This window comes from Nematocida parisii, assembly GCF_000250985.1.
Source record: "Nematocida parisii ERTm1 unplaced genomic scaffold supercont1.2, whole genome shotgun sequence".
NCBI classification, from domain to species: Eukaryota; Fungi; Microsporidia; genus Nematocida; species Nematocida parisii.
The window spans coordinates 219,205-237,330 of record NW_013524647.1 but is presented as its reverse complement, the minus strand read 5'-3'; the positions used below and the strand labels follow the sequence as shown (position 1 = coordinate 237,330).

Genomic DNA, 18,126 nt, shown 5'->3' with positions numbered 1-18,126 from the left:
AACACAGCCGAACAAATCATACAAATCAGTAAAACACACTACAACAGACAGAGAACACGTACAAAACAGTGAACACTAGCTAGTATAGAAAATACACTGCGAACTTACTATTACTACTTAGCCATATGTACTTGTTTAATTCAAATGAACATACTAAGTAATAATAGTGAAATCGAACAACTTACTATTAGAGAACTAAGTATAGCAAACTCATTTTAACCATGCACATTGAAAAGAACCTTTCGTTCTTCTACTAAATTAAATAAGTAAACGTCTGGAGAAGTAGGTATACCGTACAACTAGGCTATAAACAAATATACATGCATAAAAGAAACATACTACTATACAAAAACCAGTGTAAACCCTGCAGTTTAGATAAATATAATAGGTGTTTATTGTGCAGACGAGGAAGGATAAATTATGTTTATTGTAGAGCTCCCGTAGCTCAGTGGTAGAGCACGGCACTTATGGGTGTGAGCCTCCTGTGTCTGAAGGCTGTAATAAGCTGAGTTATGCCGGGGTCGTGGGTTCGATCCCCATCGGGAGCATTTTTTATTAGTTTTTTAATAATTCATAAAGCCAACGTACTTCACTGCTGTCCGGCGTATACTTCCGGCACAGGTGTAGGAACATTGCCTCTAAGTCTGCGGTATTTCTAGGATTCTTCTGCTCAGCAACTATATGCGCAAGCATTAGTATAACATCCATGTCTGCAAGTGTTGTATTTTTTAAGTACTCTCTTGTGGTGGCCGCCAGGTCTGCCGGATAGTACAGCAGTGACAGAATAACTCGTGCAAATGGAGTCTCTTCAGACTTTTTATCTTCTTCGTAATAGTGCTGCACATCTTCATCGCGGACTATGCGCAACAAAAGTTCTACTTCCAGTGCATCTCTTGTCTCACCCTGCAAGTTGGCCTTTTTTATACAGTTTAGAATTACACTGTGTATTGCTGGGTTTTCCAACTGGTTGCTTACACTTGCATATGTAAGTAATAACTTGCTTACCGTTATTAGCTCCTGCTGATCATCCGTATCCAAGTATAATTTAGGTTCTGCACAGGGAGATGGATCCTTTGTAAGAACTTTTTCCAATAAAGTTGCATAGGCGTCTGATATTGCAGTTGTTCTGTCTATTTCAGTAGGTTCATCTGAACATTGCTCTGTAGAGGAGAGTAGTTGATACGCCTTTGTAAGCCCGAGCACATCTTCTGGTTCTTCTTTTTTTATAGCCGTCTGTATTCGCAATGCATATAAATGCTTTTTATACTGGAGCACTTTTGTTTTTTCTGCTTCTTTTAGTTCCTTCTCTAATAGCATATCAATTATCTCCTCAGCCCTTACTAACTCATCTATTTTTATATATAAATATACCATAAATATCTGTACACTGACCAGTACACTGCTGGATGGGCTCTTCTTCTCTACTTCTTCTATTTCACTTGCTGTTTTTATTGCATACTTATACTTTTTCTCCTCAGAGAGTGCTTCTACCAGAGTCATTTTTATTATATAGTCATATCCAAACATAAGAACTTCCTTCGCTCTTCTTTCTACCATTTCCCATATTTTTTGTTTCTTATGGTACTGCATGCTAAGTAGAAATAAATGTGGACTGCTGATATTTTGTGCTATTCTTAAATAGGTGTCCACTAGATGCAGAGTCTCATTAGACTCTGCTAGTATAGCTCCTAAATCACAAAGTATATAATAGTCATGCGGTCGAGCAGTGTGCAGTTCCTTCAAGAGCATTAAAGACATTGTTTTGTTTCCCTTTTCATAGTTATTTACTGCCATAAGGTGCTTAAAGTGCGATATGTTCTCATCGACTGGATATTTATATAGGCACACAGAAGAACCATTTGGTATAGCTGCCTGCCCCATATGCTGTTTGCTATAGATACTTATATAGTCACCAGGCACTTCAATTCCCGTGCTGCCAGAAAGTGCTTTGTTGATATATTCACATGCAAACTTGTGATAGCTGTATATCATTTCAAACTTACCTATGTTTGTGCCTGTTTGTCCAAGGTATGCTCTATACTCGTGCAATTGGTCTTCATGCTGCACAAGATACTCATAAACCTCTTCTATGTTACCAGAAAGCAATTTCATGTGTTTTTTTACTATATTCACATGATAGTTCGCATTAATTCTTTCAATAACGTATTCAAACAAGAATTCTCTGTAAAACAGTATTTTATATGCCATTACTCCTATTAAAAGCAGGTTTTCTTTAATTCCCTCACAATCAATAGACATTCCAGTCAAAGATAGTTGGGATATTTTATCTGCAATGCTCTCTGGATTCTGCTTGGTCTCTTTATTAAGAGCACCAGTAATGCTTGGTGATATTTTTTCTATCTTCAAAAAGGCCTCCAAAATACTATCCACTGGTAAATTAGAGGAACTATTCTGCAGGACTTCATTTATAACTGTTACATTCATTGCTTCAAGAGCACTGCCTAACAGAATTAGAATATTAGTTGCGCAGGATATTGCCATTTTAATTTCTGGGTAAACTGCAGAGACTGCACTAGATAACGAATACTCTCGATCAGTTAGAACATCATTTTGAACCGTATGGTCTATCAGAAGAGTAGATACATATTCTATTTTTAGATTATATTCTATATCTAAGCTTTCTTGCATCTCTTTATACACCTCTAATACACATTGCATAGTTTCCTGGTTATTTGGAAACCGCAGTAGTAAAATTGTTGGCGAAAGAGTATTATAGTATATTTTCTTGTAAGTGGCGGACACTCCGAGTATAGTGGGGATATCCAGAAAATCGGAAAGAATCATAAGTATCACAGAGTCATCTTTTATCTTTATACCCTTGGCCAGAATATAACTAACAAGTGATACCACTGCAGGCACCTTTGCAAAATTGCTATACGCATGCATTGTAAGATAAAGAAGATACCCATCGCAAACACTTTCAACAAACTCATTTCCAAGCACCCGACAAGCTCTGGATAGTACAAGTACAGGTCGTCTGCCTTTGCAAGAATGCTCTGCAATTCTTTAATAATATCCTTTCTTTCTTTAGAGAAACATCCACTATCAACAATACTCTTTAAGTCTCTATTAAAGTGTTTCAACCTTTCATTAAAGTACTCTTTAAGCATAAAAAACCCATCATCCTTAAAATCCTCATTCATGCAAATCTCTCCGCTAGTACAAATCTCTTGCATGCAGTACTTTATAAAAGCGTCTGTGTATTTATCTATATCATTATATAAATACAAATTTAATAAAAAAACAACGGTTTTTTTCTCATGCGCTGTATACATTTTGTCCTTTACGTTGCACAGTGTAAATAAAAGCACTTCTTCTATTTCCTTCTTTTTTTCTTCCTCTATATATAAATACTCATATTCTATGTATATTTTAGAGAGACCTTTATAGACTTCAAAAGATTCCTCTGGTGTGCTGGATAGGCTTAGTGCTTTTTTATAATGCTCTACAGCAGAAGGGTGGTTTTTATCCATATAATAACAGTACCCAGCATAAAAATGTATTTTATAGTCGGGATCATAGTATTCTATTGTGCTTATTGCTTCTCCAAGTGCTTGGTTTATTTTGTTCTCTTTTATATATTTGAGAATAAGCTTGCGCTGTTTCTTCATGCGGATAAAAAAAATAAAATGAATAAATACCTTACCTTCCCGCTCCCTTAGCGTGTTATCTGTTTATTCCTTAATACATGCTGTGCTTTATTTAAGTGCTGCTGTGCAGATTGTAAATGTACTAAAACTTGTTTAATATTTCTAGCAAAAGTATTTATATGTTTTTTTGTATATTTAAATGCGTGCGTATGCCCAAGCAGTTTTAAAGCAAGAAACCACACCGGATATATTAAATATTCTAGAAGTAATTATAAGCTAGTGTATAGAGGCCACATATAAATATAAGGAGAAGTGCAAGAAGAAGTACTCGGAGAGTGTGTGCAAAGAAAGATAAAAAACGTCCTGACAGGGACTCGAACCCAGAACCTCCTGATTAGAAGTCAGATGCGCTGCCAATTGCGCCACCAGGACCCGCAATATATTAAAACCCATTTAATTCGTTAGACAGTTATCAACAGAGTGCACCGCGTGAGAAGATCGGAAATTTTATTTTAAAATCCTTTTGTGTTGAATTTATTTTTTCTTCTTCTTTACTAACTTATTCTTTTTTGGTGTCTCATTTGTATGCTCATAGTATTTTTTAACTGTATATGACTCAAACATCTTAAAAATCATCCAGAAGAAAGGAGAGGCTATCCACGCCAGAAAATCTTGAAAAGAGTTTATATCAGAGGACTTACTAAACAAACAAGTGATAAAATCAGAATAAATGATTCCTTCTGTTGGCAGCGCATCCAGAAGAGTTTTTGCTCTGCTTTCTGGGATGGAGTCGGCGCCCAGAGAAGACCCTTCTATTTTCTTTGTGAACAGCGGTTTATGCTCTTGTTCTATTTCAAATCCTGGGCTCTGTATTGTTGACACGTAGTATATACACAGGTCAAGGCCGTGTATAGATGATTCAGTATGGACAGACTCATAAAATGAGGAAAGTGCGGATTTGCTGGGGGCGTACATGCCATACCCACCAAATGAGCGAAGCGCTAAGGTGGATGCAACAAAAACAAGCTTTTTTCTGGATTTCGCAGATACACTATTTAGAAAGTGTAGGTATACACGGACAGCTCCAAGAAAGTTACAGTCTAAATGACTCTGTGCCTCTTTTATGGTAATGTCTCTAGCATAAGATGGGCGGGCATATCCAGCACAGCACATGATTATATCAAAGTTAGTGGGGAGGGCGCTGACAGATTCTGCTTTGGTTATGTCTACACTTAGTGTGCTATACTCGCTTCTGAGCGGGCTTATCTTGGATAGAGAGCGGGATGTGATGGTTACTATGCCGCCGCGAGACTTTGCATACTTGGCTACAGAAAGGCCTAGCCCGCTGCTGCCTCCTATGATTAAAATCCGCTTTCCTGCATAGTATTTGATTGATTTCGATTGTGCCATTTTTGTTTTTGTTCGATTTTCGATAATAAAAGTATTCTACTGGTTTCCTAGCAACACAAATATTTTTGTTTAGGACATGTCTAAATCTATAAAAGAGCAAGTCTAAATAAATCCTTATCACATCTGTTTTTATTGCAGGGTGCTCGATGTGTGCTTATTTGTTGTTGCAATGTGTATACATGTTTGACACAGCTTCCTGGTCCATGTGTAATACTTTCTAGTGTGCTGTAGTAACAACAGCTATATATATTTACTGGTTTTTGTTGTTTGGTATGCTTTCTATTCTATGTTTTGTGTTCTTTGAGAGGCTCACGTTCTTCTCAATTAAAAGCCACTTATTTATGTATATCGTGCAATATCTAAACTACAATAGAATGGATGGAATTATTTCTGTGCATGCATTCATATTTTTGTCATATCTGTTTTGTGTTCTTGGTGGATTCATCTCTGATAAGTTCATTGGGCAGTATTTAATGATAATTATATCACTTCTAGTGTATACACTCGGAATAATTTCCATAAGCATCTCATCATTAGCAAAGAGCAATATATTCTTTATTGTTGGGTTGGTGTGTGTCTCATTCAGTGCAGGCGGCATAAAGCCAAACATACTGTCAGCTGGCGCAGGGTTGCTTCAAAGAGCATATGCCACGAAGGAATCCAGCAGCAAAGAGAAAGCAGATAAAATCGCTTCTTTGCTGGTCACTTTCTTCTCTCGCTTCTACTTTGTAATTAACCTAAGCAGTTTTATTGTTTTATTTATTACACCTTCTACAATTAGTAGAGCAATATGCGCCCTTGCTAACGCACAAACGCTGTCCCAGGAGCAGCTGCGTCTTGTGGATATTTCAGAATATTTTTTAATATTTTTATTTTCCTTTATCTCTATTTTTATTTCCATTGGTATATTCTTTATTTTAATGGCAAAATACCTGGTTCACTGCTGGCTTGGTAAGAAAAAGGAAGAGTCTCAAATGAATGTAGAAACATCAGTAGACCATAGGCCAGTCCAGAGGTATGATGTCATAAAAAATCTTCCAATAGTAATTGGATGGACAATTTATGACCAAATGAGTTCTACGTGGATAGATCAGGGAAAGAGAATGATAACCCAAATAGGCGTTCTGTCATATAAAATAAGCATACTACCATCACAAATCATACTTATTAATTCATTTGCTCTGATTGTATTTCTTCCATTTTACGACTCAGCCATCCCCGCTTTCTTTCGTTCTGCACGGCTAGTAGATACACACAGGCATAGAATGGCATATGGTTTGTTTATGATAGGCCTGTCATACTTAGTGTACTATGGCATTGAAGTGTATATGACAAGGAATGGATCTATTTCAATTTTATTTCAAGTACCGCAGATTTTAATTATAACTATTGGAGAAGTACTTGTTAGCGTGTCGGGTATGGCAGTTGCGTATAATGAAGGAGGAACAAATAATAAGAGTGTCGCAATGGGCTACTGGTATCTGAATGTAGCACTCGGGAACCTATTAGTTGTTTGTCTTTCGTCATTTTATAAGTACATTGACGCACAGATACACTACCAGGCCATATTATACTTACTTCTGATATTTACAGCTACCATTTATTCACTAAATAATACAAAGGAAAGATCTATTATCCCGCAAAGCATCACTACTGAAGATATACCATTACTTATAGAAGATAGCCGAGAAGAACATCCATTGGCTTTGGTGTGATTACCAAAGTCCATTATAGTTATTTTATGTTATACTTTTAAGATATTAAGATATGATTTTGTGGTATATCTTATTGCTTCTAATGATGCGCGTGTGCTTAATGGAGGCTAGTTTAATTTACTGTAGAAGCATTTCTTTTAGACAATTTCGGGCCATTGCATGCTATTTTATACACTTGTATATTTTTAGTCATTATGTATATTGTGTATAGTATGTATGAGGCGTTGCGTGTACTATATAATAAATAATTATTTAGATAAAATAAAGTCAATTGAGCAGTTTTGGGATATTGATAAAGAATGCAGCATAAAACAAAGCAGATAGCACATGAGAGACCAACTAGTGCGCGCATCCACTTTCGGTTAGAATTACTTTTTTATTTATTTAAATTATTTTTTACCCCCCTTCATGACTTTAAGATTTACTGAGAGCGCACAAATGCAGGATATCATTCGTATGTACAATACGAACATTAACGGTAGATCCACCATTATAAGATCCCTAACTGGAATTAGAGGAATTGGTCTAAGAGTGTCTACTTTATTATGTAAGAAGGCTAACATCGATACTAGCCTGAGAGCTGGTCAAGTAGAGCAGGAGAAATTAGACGTAATATCCAAGATTCTTGAGTCACCACAGTCCTATGGAGTTCCAGACTGGATGTTAAACAGACAGAAGGACCCTCTGACTGGAGAGTACAAGCAGTTAATTGCTAACCAAGTTGAGGCAGACTACAGACTATATTTAGAAAGAGCAAAGAGAGTAAAGCACATCAGAGGACTAAGACTTCTGAAGGGTCTGAAAGTCAATGGACAAAGAACCAAGTCTAACGGAAGAAGAGGAAAGACTGTTGGAGTGTCAAAGAAGAAATAAATTATTCGTGCATGATCCTACAGCGTCTTCTTGTGTTTATTCATGAGTTTGGAAGTGAGTCCAAAATATGCCGGGGAACAATGCCTTCTGGCACTAGTTCGTATCTATAAGGCAGAAGCTCTTTATACGTATTTTTAATGGTTACGTCAGTTACGTTTGTTACTATTTGGATATTTTTCTGTATTTTCTTTTGGGTGGGGAACAAGTATGTTATCAAGTATATAATTGCTGCAGCAATTGAGTCGGGTGACTTTCCTGCTATGCATCCAATGGCCTGTGCTCTCTGACTGATTGTTAGTGCCACTTTTTGTATGTCAATGCTCAATGTTAAGTCTGAACAGAAACGAGCCACAATGTCCTCAGTGGAGACAACAGCCAGCTTGTCTATGTGGGGGAATATTGCCTTGTAACACCTTCCTATCTCTTTCTTTGGCACTGCTGTTAGTATACTTACCTCCTTGAATGTTCGCACAAATCCTGCTTGTCGGCAAGCAATGTATATGCAAGCAGCTGCAATTCCCTCCAAGTTTTTCCCCTTTAGCACTTTTTTGTTCTCAACGGTTTTAAATACATACTTGGCAGCATCTGATATGGTTTTAGAAAGGTTTTTTCTTTCACAAAATGCGGTTATAAGGTTAAGCCCATTAATTAGTGCTCGCTCTGGACCGCGCAGACTGCTTTTCATCTGGGTTTTTGCAAGACTGTACGAAGCCAAGCCTGAGCCAGAAGAAATCAGAGTATCCAGCTGCTCTGTGTCCAAGAATGGGTTATTTGGCCCACCTACTCGGCTTGGATTCTCTCCAGAGTCACTAAAGGTCCTCCACTCGCCCCGCTCGTCTATGATTCGACTGCCCACAATGCAGCCGCAAGAGCCGCAGACATTATACCCATTCTTGTAATCCTCTATAATATTCTCCTCTTTCTTACAGTCTGGGCACTTTTCTCGCTCAATCTTCTTCATTTGCATTCTATTCTGCATTAAAATATTTTCTGTGATTTTCGTATTTCTGGTTATAGTGTTGTAGTGTATGCCAATTATTTAATAAATCTGCGGGTTCTGGCAGTTACCTGGACACTAAAAGATAGTCTTTATACTGCATAATACCGGAGCCTGCCATTTAATTCAGTAAACATATAGAAATAATATTAACCAGAAACTTGACACACTCAGAATTTTGGGATACTTAGAGCTTTTTTCTTCTTTGTATATGACTGAAGTAATCATCATTCTGAATTTATTTAAACCTCTTTGCGCCTCTATCTACTATATTTTATTAAAATTATTATATACTTCTTGTATATATTCGCATATGTAATGTATTTTCTATTTTATTTCGGGTTTCGGGAATTGCTCTGTTAAAACTTAATTCCAGATTAGTCAGTAATTAGAAACAAAGAGTTTCTTACACTTTTCTTACACTCTGTTGAAATGATCACTGTGGTGTTAATTGGTTCTAGCAGTCAAAGAATCAAAATTTCAATAGATTGTATACTATGCTTTTATGCCATATGTAATAAAAGTAGTATTTATACAATAATATAGACACTAAAAATTAAATAAAGCATAAATACAATCTCTATAAAATAATAAACAGTCAATTGTTTTGAATGTTTTAAGCCAGTGTTATGACTGTATATTTTCACTAAGATGGTGTGTTTCACTAGATCAGTGCGATGAAACTGTTATTTTGTATATAACCAGAAATTACTATTATTTTATTATGTACATATTTTTTATAGTTATATCTGCTATATGGTCAGTGTGCAGGGCAAATCCCTCAGATGACCCAAACGTTGGAATATATATTATTCCCAGAAATAATCCAGATATTGAAAATCCAGTTGTAATGACACTCACCGACAGTGGAAACTGGTATTTTGCGCCACCAGATAAGACAGAAATGCAAATCTTTGTTATAAGAAAAAACAGTGGGAGAAAGCTATGCTTGAAATACAAAAAAGGAAAATGTCTGCAACTAGAGAAAAAGATAGACAAGGACTTGTCTCTTTACAAAAGAACACTTTGTATACGGGCTGTCAAGGAAAATAGAATATCTATAGTACCTAGTGCGTATTCCAACTTTTTCATGATTAAATTGAAAAAGTGCGATATCTTCTGTCTTTTCAGCCATAAAGAGCGTGCATCTCGCGGTGATGAGGTGTTCCCATCTGTTGAAAGGTGCAAACACTCTAATATTAACAACCACTTCTATATTATAGGAGAAGACCACTTCGATGACTATTACGCACAGGCCCAGCATGAGAATAGAGAAATAAGCAAAACCCCTGCAAACACATCGCCATACGCAGATACTGGTATGCTTAAGAAACCCACAGTACCAGATTATGCTGCCCATCATGCTATAATTAATGCACTACATGCAGAACCTGCCTACAGAAGTCTTGGCCCAGGAAAAAACGAGCATGTTTTAAACAATTTAGTAAATAGACTGCAGGCTGCATCGCTCATGTCTCGTGCGCCCGGATACTATCCATCGCTATCTACTTCTGCTGCAGATAGACGGAACGGATATATTTATTCAATGTAAATACACAAATAAACATGAGGAAGGAAAGGATTTTAGTGAAAGTGTTCTTAGGAATTGTTATTCTATGGTGCGTGCTGACAGGATATAAAATGATAAGAAGAAGGTATTCGGATGTAAATGATAGAAGATTGCATAGTGCTAAAGACTCAGATAGTTTCTACAGCATGCCAAAGACAAAAGAGGAAAGAAAGGCAGAACTGGGTCGAGGTACTTGGGCTCTAATCCACACAATTGCTGCAAAGTATCCACCAGATGCTGGGAGAGAGCACCAGGGAAATCTCATTAAATTTATAGACCTGCTTACAAAGCTGTTTCCATGCGATGAGTGCCGGTCTCACTTTAAGAAATTAGTAGACACATTCCCACCAAAAGTATCTAGCCGAGAAGAGTTTGCTGGATGGGCATGCCAGGCCCACAACATTGTGAACAAAAGACTTGGTAAACAAGAATTTAATTGTTCTAGGCTAGACGACCGATGGGACTGCGGGTGCAAATAAATCTTTCGATTGCCTTTTGGTTATTTCTGAGTCTCTTATACGTTATAATTGTTTTTACAAACTTATATTTAAATAATTTTTATCCCCAGCTAATATGGCAGAGAAGAAAGAGAAAGCAAAAAATCTCGGATTAGTAAAGGTAAGAGCACTTGCAGCAGAAGTCATTGGCTGTGGTAAGAACAAGGTATGGATGGACCCAACAGAGTCTATTAAGCTATCTGAGGGAAAGACAAAGGAGCAAGTATCACAAATGGTAGAAGATGGTTTAATTGTTAGAAGGCCAGACGTTGGACAGTCTAGAGGAAGAGTAAGACAGTTCAGATTAGAAAAGTCCAAAGGAAGACATAGAGGTCTAGGAAGAAGAAGAGGTACAAAGAATGCAAGATTCCCACAGAGAAAGATCTGGATGCTTAGAATAAGAGCACTTAGAAAGGATCTTAAGGCTTTAAGAACTGAGGGAAGAATTGACAGGACAATGTACAGATCAATCTACTTAAAGGCAAAGGGTGGATACTTTAAGAACAGAAGAATGCTTAAGGAGTACGTCGTCAATGAAGAACTCAGAAAGAAGAAGGAAGAGATAGTTATGGCACAAATGAACATTTCTAAATAAATTATAGTTTCTTCTTACTTCGAATATAACCGATTTTTTTTGCTAAATAAAAATATTAAATGGGCGGAAACAGAAGAGCACAGAGAAAGCACTCAGCCGAAGAAATGGAAGATGACTGTGGTGACTTTAACAAATTGTTGGGCCAGGGGTGCGATGGAGTAAGTTCTGGGTCAGATGATGGAGAGTATGCTTTCAACGATGACGAAGCAGATGAAAATATTGGAAACGCGGCAGCTGATAGTAGTGATGAACAAGATGATGAGTTAGAAAGTTCAAATATAGAAGAGGAGTTACTGCGATTGGATGAAATGAATAGGGCGCAGGAGGATATACAGCAGAAGCCTGCACAGGTAGAGGATTTAACAAGTACGTATCGACTACTTGCAACAATGCATAAAGAAGGAGCAAGTGGCACAATTAATTCAGCTGACTACGAATTTTTAAAGATTCTCGGGGACCCCAGGGCAGTTGATCTATTGCAAGACCAGGCAAGTGATTTAATCAAGCAGGTAGAGTCGCTGTTTAAGACACCCGTGTATAAAAGAATGAACAAACAGAAATTACTCAGACAGCGAATAAACTACAGCATATCAGACAAAACAAAGCAGTATTTGAATAAGTATGACGATATGCCATTTATAGTAAACATAACAAAGGACTTCTGTTATAAAACAGGAACAAAGCTCTTTAGGAAAAAAACAAACACAAAACTCATTCCAAAGATAAATAGGAAGGTTTATGACAAGATGGTTGGGTTCTGCGTTCCAGTGGGTGAGTATACGTGCTCAGAAGAAAAGAATAGTGAACTTATAAAATGTGTGTTTATGGAGTAATAGTAGCTGATGAAAATTAAAAATTAATGAAAGTGTTTGGAAGCATTCTGTCGTGTGACAGTCTTAACCTTCAAAAAGAAATAGATAGACTGATTGGAATGGGGGTGAGTGCACTGCACTTGGATGTGATGGATGGGGTATTTGTAGATAAAATATTCCTAGGTGAGAGTGTAGTGAATGAAATTACCAGAAGGTATAAAGGTATTACAATTGAGTGCCACTTAATGGTAAGTACACCCGCAAAGACCATTTCACACTTAGATCTAGACCGGATCGATAGAGTAATTATACATCAAGCAGACTCGCTGAGAGATGTTTTAGCGTGCGTAAAGGCAAGTAGATGCACAGTAGGCCTAGCAATTGTTAATACCGATGAGTTACACAAGATAAATGAAATAAAAGATGCGATGCACGATAAAATAGACAAAATACTTGTTATGGGTGTGCTGCCAGGAGAAGGGGGGCAGCCTATGCGCTCAAACACAAAATACTTACTGGAGTTAGCACAGAAAGAGCACCCAGATTTAATCATAGGGGTAGATGGGGGTGTAAATATGCACACACTCCATGAAGTACAGAGCGCAAATGAAGCAGTTCTTGGATCGTGTTTATTCAATGAATCAGCAGAGGAAACACTAGCACATATTACGAAGCATTATGGTGAATAGATTAATAAACTCACCCAAATATATTTATAGTATTGTTTATAATTACTGTAATAACCTAAAAGACTTAAATAAATATAGCATAGAAATTAAATCGAGAACTATCATGTGTTTCGGGTAGAAGTTGCATGCGCACCAGTTGTATTGATTGTGTTTATATATTACCAATGTGTTCTTTTGTTGCTTTATTATATCATAGAACAGCGAGAAGTATAAATAAAAATGAAATGAAGTAGATTTGGATTATATTTTGCGTATGGATTTATAGGAGTGTTTGTTATGTGGGATTTTAATGATATTCTTTAGGCATATATATTTCGGGTTATGTATTTAAATAATTTTATAAAATAAAACCTGTACATATTCAGAAATAAATACAGAAAAGCTGAATTCTACTTTTTAGAAGTAAAAATAAACCAAAATAGAGAATAAGCATTTAACAAAGAAACAACAAAGCGTATATATGGAAGGCTTAGAGAGTAATTATGTAGGAATACTATTTAGGAGTATAAATAGGAGATGAAAAATAAAACTTTTAGTAGTAATACAGTATTAGAAAGAATGGGAATAAAGAGCATATGGAAGATGTTAAGTGGAAGAACACTTGAGCTAAGGGAATTAAATGGTCTGACAATGTGTGTAGACGGCAATCTTGCACTCTTTCCGTGCATTTGCAATAGCAATATTGTATTTATAACAGAGTATACGCTGAAAATCATCCATAAATTAATTACACTCGGAATAGACCCAATATTTGTATTTGATGGGAAAAGGCCACTATTTAAGAAGAGGCAAAGAAGAGAAGGTGTTTATATAGCTGGGCAGGATGATAAACAGCCGCAAGTGCAAATAACCCATAAGTATACGGAGACAGAAGAACTTCAGCGAGAAACCGAGAATGAAGAAAGTAAATATCTAGAAGAGGATGTAGAGAGCAACCCAAGCCAAAAGTTAAGTGACCGTGACTTTTCACAGTATCAGGTTCAAAAAGTATATGCTCGGTATAAGTACTTGAAGTCTGTAAGTAAAACAAAGAGAATGCACGGGGATAGCAGTCTTCTTTTTAATTTGAACTTACAGTCTGCATTACTTCAAAAAGAAGAAGAATCGAGCAAAGAGGCGGATCCTTTTAAAGAGGTATCTGATCATATCGACCAAATGAAAAGTATTCTATATAAGCAGCAAGAAGTAATAAATGCAGAAGAAAGTTCAATATCCAAGAAAAAAAGCTGCATAGGCAGAGATGAAAAAAAGCCAGCATCTATTCATTCAGTGATTATACCAAATGAACAAACAGAGTACCAAAGAGAACTTAAGATGTATGACCTACCAAAAGAAGACACTATGCTAAGCAGAGAAGCAGTGGACAAGGACACTCTTCCTTTGTCGTACAGAATAATTGTAGATATCTTTGATGCATTCTCTATAAAGTACGCAATAGCACCAAGTGAGTCAGACAATGTGTATAAAAGCCTTGAAAAGGTTCTAAACACAGACGGTGTAATAACAGAAGACAGCGACATGCTGATTTTTAGCACTAAGCCTGTATTTAGGCACGTATTTAAAAGGGCGCTTCTTCCCAAAGTATTTGCAGAAAAAGATACTGTTGAGTATACACAAACAGAGCTGCACATACTGGCGTGGTTATTAGGGAATGACTATGTGCCGGGTGTATCGGGAGTAGGGCCAGCAAAAGCCAAGCAGATTATTCAGAGGTATAGAGAAACAGCGGGCTCTCAAATAGAGAAAAAAGAAGAAGTATATAAGATAAACATAGATGTAATCTGTGATACTGTCTCACATGTACTTGGCAAGGACATAAGTGAAGATATTCCTAGACTACTGCAGGTACAAAGAGTGTATGCGGACAGAGAGTTCAAGGTATATATTGAAAATCTGCATCCAAAGCCATATGATAAAAAGAGAATTATTGAGTTCTTAACAAAGAGAACTACCTGGGAGAGTGAAGAAAAAGAAGGATACTTTAAAATGGTAAGTGCACATCAAGAGAGTAGAAATATAAAGAAGTAGCTCAGAATTCATTATACACAATTACTCTAATAGATTCTATATGTATTACTTAATGCATGATCTTACTCCTAATATAACTAACCATATGCAGTGGTATATAATATAGATGCATCAAATATGGATTAGGCAATTTACTGATGAGAACTTTGTATATAACACAGTTTAAGCAGTGCATATCAATTTTTGGGTATATTTTATTTATTGTTCATTCTTCTGCCTTCATTCTGGTATTCAAAACATTTCAGAGTGTATTTCGGTATATTATGTATATAATAAACTATAGAAAGCGTTTTGTTATAATTTCTATGCATCTTCTGTATCTTATACTAGAGACACCTTTATTCTGATATTTTAAGATTAGGCATCAAAATTCTTTTTGTTCTTGTCGATTAGCAATTTGTAAAGGAACATTAACTGATCTTTGTTTTCAACCATCCATGTTCGTTTGCTCCGTAAATACAGGAACAACTCAACAAAGAGAGATATTTTTTCTGCTTCACCTATGGCAGCGCCACCTGCATTCATGATGGCAGTTCTAAACATGTTGTAGAAAATAAATGTACCCGTCCTTCCTACGCCAGCTAAACAATGCACAGTAACTGGGCCAGAAGATAAATGCATTGACTCCCAAACACTCTTCAGAATATCGAGGGTTTTTACTAGATTGCCTGTGGGTGGAGTCTTGTCTATCCAGCACATGCATTTTATTCTGAATATAATATCTGAGAGACTATTGCGGGATGTATGTTTTTCTATTAAAAAGTTGCCATTTTCTTCTTTTATTATTCCATGCATATCTGCATAGTATGCCGATATACTATTTATATCTGCTTTGTTTTCAATCGCGTATGATATAAACTCTTCTGGCGAGAACACTTTGTCACAGGTGTAAGATATATCCAGAAAGTCACTTTCCCAGGGCGGGTGATCTCCAATTAGTGAAATAACTAGACCACACTTAGATTTCTGTAATAGCTCATTCGCTGCGTTGATTGTTCCTGCTGTTGGATATTCCATGGCAATGAAATTAAGCCCGTCTGGATTTTCTATTAAGGATGCATTTACCTCGCCATCTACACTGTATTTTCTTTTTAAATCACCATAATTGTACGAATGAACATCAGAAAATCTGAATTTTGGATTATGCGCAGAGGAGTGTGGCACTTTTATCTTAATTGCCTGTGATATAAATGCAGAATAGTCAGCTTGCAATAGATTTATAAGCTTCTCTTTCTGACCCTTTTGTGCCTTGTTAAGTTCCCATTTGGCCATTGCTATAAAAAGTATTTTAAAATAAATGGCAGATTATATATACAATATCCGAGAATGTTTCCAGCTAGCATTTATCAGACACTGTAATATAAATAAATAAACAGTCTATTTGTTATTCCATGAAGATTGAAGGAAAGGTAATTGACGAGTGCATTCTTAAAAATGAAATAGGCATAGGCTGTATTTCATCTCAAATACTAAAGAAGACTCTGCAGCGAGGGATTGAGTTTAATCTATTTGTGGCAGCCGAAAGGGGCCTTGGTGCGAAGACTCTGATCTCTTCGATTTACAATCTTACAGTATTCCCTGCAAAAGTACACACGCATTCTTCCGATTTAGTTGAGTATTCAGCTATTTTACAGTCCAACAAAATAACATTAAAACTAACAATTTTCTTGTATCAGGGAAAGGACCACGAATATATAAAAAACTTCCTGGTAGAAAGAAACACTATCTACAATAAAAACAACATAGGTCTCAGAAGAGAAAGAAAGGAAGATCCGCGGATGCATGCTGCTCTTTTTCTTATTTCTCCATTTTCATTCAAAAAGGAGGACATACAAATAATTCAAGTTTTGTCAGAGCTTACAAACACATTCCCAATAATCCCAAAAAGAGATATATTCACAGTACACGAACTGGAGGCATACCAAGAAAAGATCAGCACCCAGTTAAAAATGCAGGGAATAAAAGTGTCTGATCTAATACCAGAAGGAATATCAGTGCTATCCGTGGTTGCCAGCACTACATTTGTAAGTGTGAATGGGGAGCTTGTCAGAGGAAGGGAGTACGCATGGGGAATAATCAATGCAGAGAATCCTGCTGTGTCAGACTTAAATATACTGACGCAGCTGCTGCTTACAGTTAACCTCATAGATTTGAAAAATAATACCGCACAGTTCTACCAAGAATGGAAAAAAAGTGCACCAGAACTTAGCGATCCATGCTTAGAGGAGGCAGACAAAGAATTAGTCAAGGAAATTGAGTGTATTATTGCTGGGAATCTCAAAGAACGGCTGGGTCTTCTTGAAAAACAAGAAAAGGAAATTGACCAAAAGGTTAGGTTATTGGATGGCCCTGCATTTAAATCACTTAATGTGTAACAAGTCTTTCGTCTTAAAATCACAAGACTCCAAAAATAGCCCAAAAATGTCTTATAAATTAAAGACCTAAAAAGCTTTTGTGAACTATTTTAAAACATTTTAGACGTATACCAATATATAATAAGAAAAATATCATAGCAGTGCCAAGAATGCGTATAATAAGGCCAATATTCTTATACAATGCAAGGGAATAGATATAACTAGCCATTTGTTCTACTGTTAGACCAATATTAGTACATAATAGGCTAATACTCTATATACTGTAAGGATTAAATCTTCTCTGACTTTCTGATATTTCCTTCTTATTTTTGAAAATCCGAAATTAAATAAATACCAGACTAACATATATTTAACTGTCATTTCAATAGAATAAAGATATTAATAAAATAAGCTTAGACAACTCATAAATAGAATGCAGATTGATATCAAAATTTAAATGATTTGTGAAAGAAAGAAAAGAAAGGCTGAGAGAAGAGCTGAGGGCGCTTCAAAAAAAATAAAAGGAAAGATTTATAGGTACAGCAAAGAAGCATATGCTATTAGGCATGGAAGGCCCAAAAAGATTGAATACATGAAAGTCGTCAGGCCGAATAACGGGTTTGGCATATCAACTAAACCAACTGTGTGTAATGCTATGTTCTTTGATTTATACAATGAGCTTGGATTAGATCAGCCAAACACACTGTATAGGCAGTGCTACCAGGCCCTTGAGAACGAAATGATGTCTTCTGTGATTTGTACACCAAATGGGTATGTGGACTGTGCTCTGCTGCAGCACTCTTTTAACATACCAGCACCAGTTGACTACTACTCTTCCTACCAGTCGTATCGGTTATTAGAAGAAAAAGAAGTCTCAGAAGAAGCAGTGCAAAATTCCAGTGAGCAGACTGCTGTATCTCTATCTAGGAGTGATTATGTATACAGCAGTGATATGTGGGCCATCCATTATTAGAC

The 18,126-nt window shown here is 36.5% G+C and overlaps 15 protein-coding genes and 2 non-coding genes across 17 annotated transcripts; 11 read left to right on the top strand and 6 right to left on the bottom strand.

The window, feature by feature from the left end:
- Positions 1-390: 390 nt before the first annotated feature.
- On the bottom strand, positions 391-2,907 carry NEPG_00824 (uncharacterized protein; the record flags this gene model as incomplete). The annotated part of the gene is made up of 1 exon (XM_013203199.1): positions 391-2,907. The coding sequence occupies one exon, from the start codon at positions 2,905-2,907 to the stop codon at positions 556-558; it is 2,352 nt and encodes a 783-aa protein (XP_013058653.1). The 3' UTR covers positions 391-555.
- NEPG_02692 lies at positions 435-548 on the top strand. The gene has a single exon. It is a non-coding gene; the product is annotated as a tRNA-Ile (tRNA).
- On the bottom strand, positions 2,832-3,632 carry NEPG_00823 (uncharacterized protein; the record flags this gene model as incomplete). The annotated part of the gene is made up of 1 exon (XM_013203198.1): positions 2,832-3,632. The coding sequence occupies one exon, from the start codon at positions 3,630-3,632 to the stop codon at positions 2,832-2,834; it is 801 nt and encodes a 266-aa protein (XP_013058652.1).
- A 338-nt stretch (positions 3,633-3,970) lies between these two features.
- On the bottom strand, positions 3,971-4,043 carry NEPG_02691. Its single transcript has one exon. It is a non-coding gene; the product is annotated as a tRNA-Arg (tRNA).
- Positions 4,044-4,110: 67 nt separating this feature from the next.
- NEPG_00822 (uncharacterized protein) lies at positions 4,111-5,021 on the bottom strand (the record flags this gene model as incomplete). Its single annotated transcript, XM_013203197.1, has 1 exon — positions 4,111-5,021. The coding sequence occupies one exon, from the start codon at positions 5,019-5,021 to the stop codon at positions 4,146-4,148; it is 876 nt and encodes a 291-aa protein (XP_013058651.1). The 3' UTR covers positions 4,111-4,145.
- Positions 5,022-5,293: 272 nt separating this feature from the next.
- Positions 5,294-6,889, top strand: NEPG_00821 (uncharacterized protein; the record flags this gene model as incomplete). Its single annotated transcript, XM_013203196.1, has 1 exon — positions 5,294-6,889. One exon carries the CDS (start codon positions 5,294-5,296, stop codon positions 6,734-6,736), a length of 1,443 nt encoding a protein of 480 aa, XP_013058650.1. The 3' UTR covers positions 6,737-6,889.
- Positions 6,890-7,144: 255 nt separating this feature from the next.
- Positions 7,145-7,622, top strand: NEPG_00820 (ribosomal protein S18; the record flags this gene model as incomplete). Its single annotated transcript, XM_013203195.1, has 1 exon — positions 7,145-7,622. One exon carries the CDS (start codon positions 7,145-7,147, stop codon positions 7,607-7,609), a length of 465 nt encoding a protein of 154 aa, XP_013058649.1. The 3' UTR covers positions 7,610-7,622.
- NEPG_00819 (transcription initiation factor TFIIB) lies at positions 7,533-8,588 on the bottom strand (the record flags this gene model as incomplete). The annotated part of the gene is made up of 1 exon (XM_013203194.1): positions 7,533-8,588. The coding sequence occupies one exon, from the start codon at positions 8,586-8,588 to the stop codon at positions 7,650-7,652; it is 939 nt and encodes a 312-aa protein (XP_013058648.1). The 3' UTR covers positions 7,533-7,649.
- A 742-nt stretch (positions 8,589-9,330) lies between these two features.
- NEPG_00818 (uncharacterized protein) lies at positions 9,331-10,158 on the top strand (the record flags this gene model as incomplete). The annotated part of the gene is made up of 1 exon (XM_013203193.1): positions 9,331-10,158. The coding sequence occupies one exon, from the start codon at positions 9,331-9,333 to the stop codon at positions 10,156-10,158; it is 828 nt and encodes a 275-aa protein (XP_013058647.1).
- A 14-nt stretch (positions 10,159-10,172) lies between these two features.
- NEPG_00817 (FAD-linked sulfhydryl oxidase ERV2) lies at positions 10,173-10,655 on the top strand (the record flags this gene model as incomplete). Its single annotated transcript, XM_013203192.1, has 1 exon — positions 10,173-10,655. One exon carries the CDS (start codon positions 10,173-10,175, stop codon positions 10,653-10,655), a length of 483 nt encoding a protein of 160 aa, XP_013058646.1.
- A 94-nt stretch (positions 10,656-10,749) lies between these two features.
- Positions 10,750-11,268, top strand: NEPG_00816 (50S ribosomal protein L19e; the record flags this gene model as incomplete). The annotated part of the gene is made up of 1 exon (XM_013203191.1): positions 10,750-11,268. One exon carries the CDS (start codon positions 10,750-10,752, stop codon positions 11,266-11,268), a length of 519 nt encoding a protein of 172 aa, XP_013058645.1.
- A 59-nt stretch (positions 11,269-11,327) lies between these two features.
- NEPG_00815 (uncharacterized protein) lies at positions 11,328-12,101 on the top strand (the record flags this gene model as incomplete). Its single annotated transcript, XM_013203190.1, has 1 exon — positions 11,328-12,101. The coding sequence occupies one exon, from the start codon at positions 11,328-11,330 to the stop codon at positions 12,099-12,101; it is 774 nt and encodes a 257-aa protein (XP_013058644.1).
- Positions 12,102-12,127: 26 nt separating this feature from the next.
- Positions 12,128-12,769, top strand: NEPG_00814 (uncharacterized protein; the record flags this gene model as incomplete). Its single annotated transcript, XM_013203189.1, has 1 exon — positions 12,128-12,769. One exon carries the CDS (start codon positions 12,128-12,130, stop codon positions 12,767-12,769), a length of 642 nt encoding a protein of 213 aa, XP_013058643.1.
- A 516-nt stretch (positions 12,770-13,285) lies between these two features.
- Positions 13,286-14,999, top strand: NEPG_00813 (uncharacterized protein; the record flags this gene model as incomplete). Its single annotated transcript, XM_013203188.1, has 1 exon — positions 13,286-14,999. The coding sequence occupies one exon, from the start codon at positions 13,286-13,288 to the stop codon at positions 14,795-14,797; it is 1,512 nt and encodes a 503-aa protein (XP_013058642.1). The 3' UTR covers positions 14,798-14,999.
- NEPG_00812 (protein-tyrosine phosphatase) lies at positions 14,981-16,069 on the bottom strand (the record flags this gene model as incomplete). Its single annotated transcript, XM_013203187.1, has 1 exon — positions 14,981-16,069. One exon carries the CDS (start codon positions 16,067-16,069, stop codon positions 15,155-15,157), a length of 915 nt encoding a protein of 304 aa, XP_013058641.1. The 3' UTR covers positions 14,981-15,154.
- A 119-nt stretch (positions 16,070-16,188) lies between these two features.
- On the top strand, positions 16,189-17,511 carry NEPG_00811 (uncharacterized protein; the record flags this gene model as incomplete). Its single annotated transcript, XM_013203186.1, has 1 exon — positions 16,189-17,511. The coding sequence occupies one exon, from the start codon at positions 16,189-16,191 to the stop codon at positions 17,170-17,172; it is 984 nt and encodes a 327-aa protein (XP_013058640.1). The 3' UTR covers positions 17,173-17,511.
- Positions 17,512-17,608: 97 nt separating this feature from the next.
- On the top strand, positions 17,609-18,124 carry NEPG_00810 (uncharacterized protein; the record flags this gene model as incomplete). The annotated part of the gene is made up of 1 exon (XM_013203185.1): positions 17,609-18,124. The coding sequence occupies one exon, from the start codon at positions 17,609-17,611 to the stop codon at positions 18,122-18,124; it is 516 nt and encodes a 171-aa protein (XP_013058639.1).
- Positions 18,125-18,126: the final 2 nt, after the last annotated feature.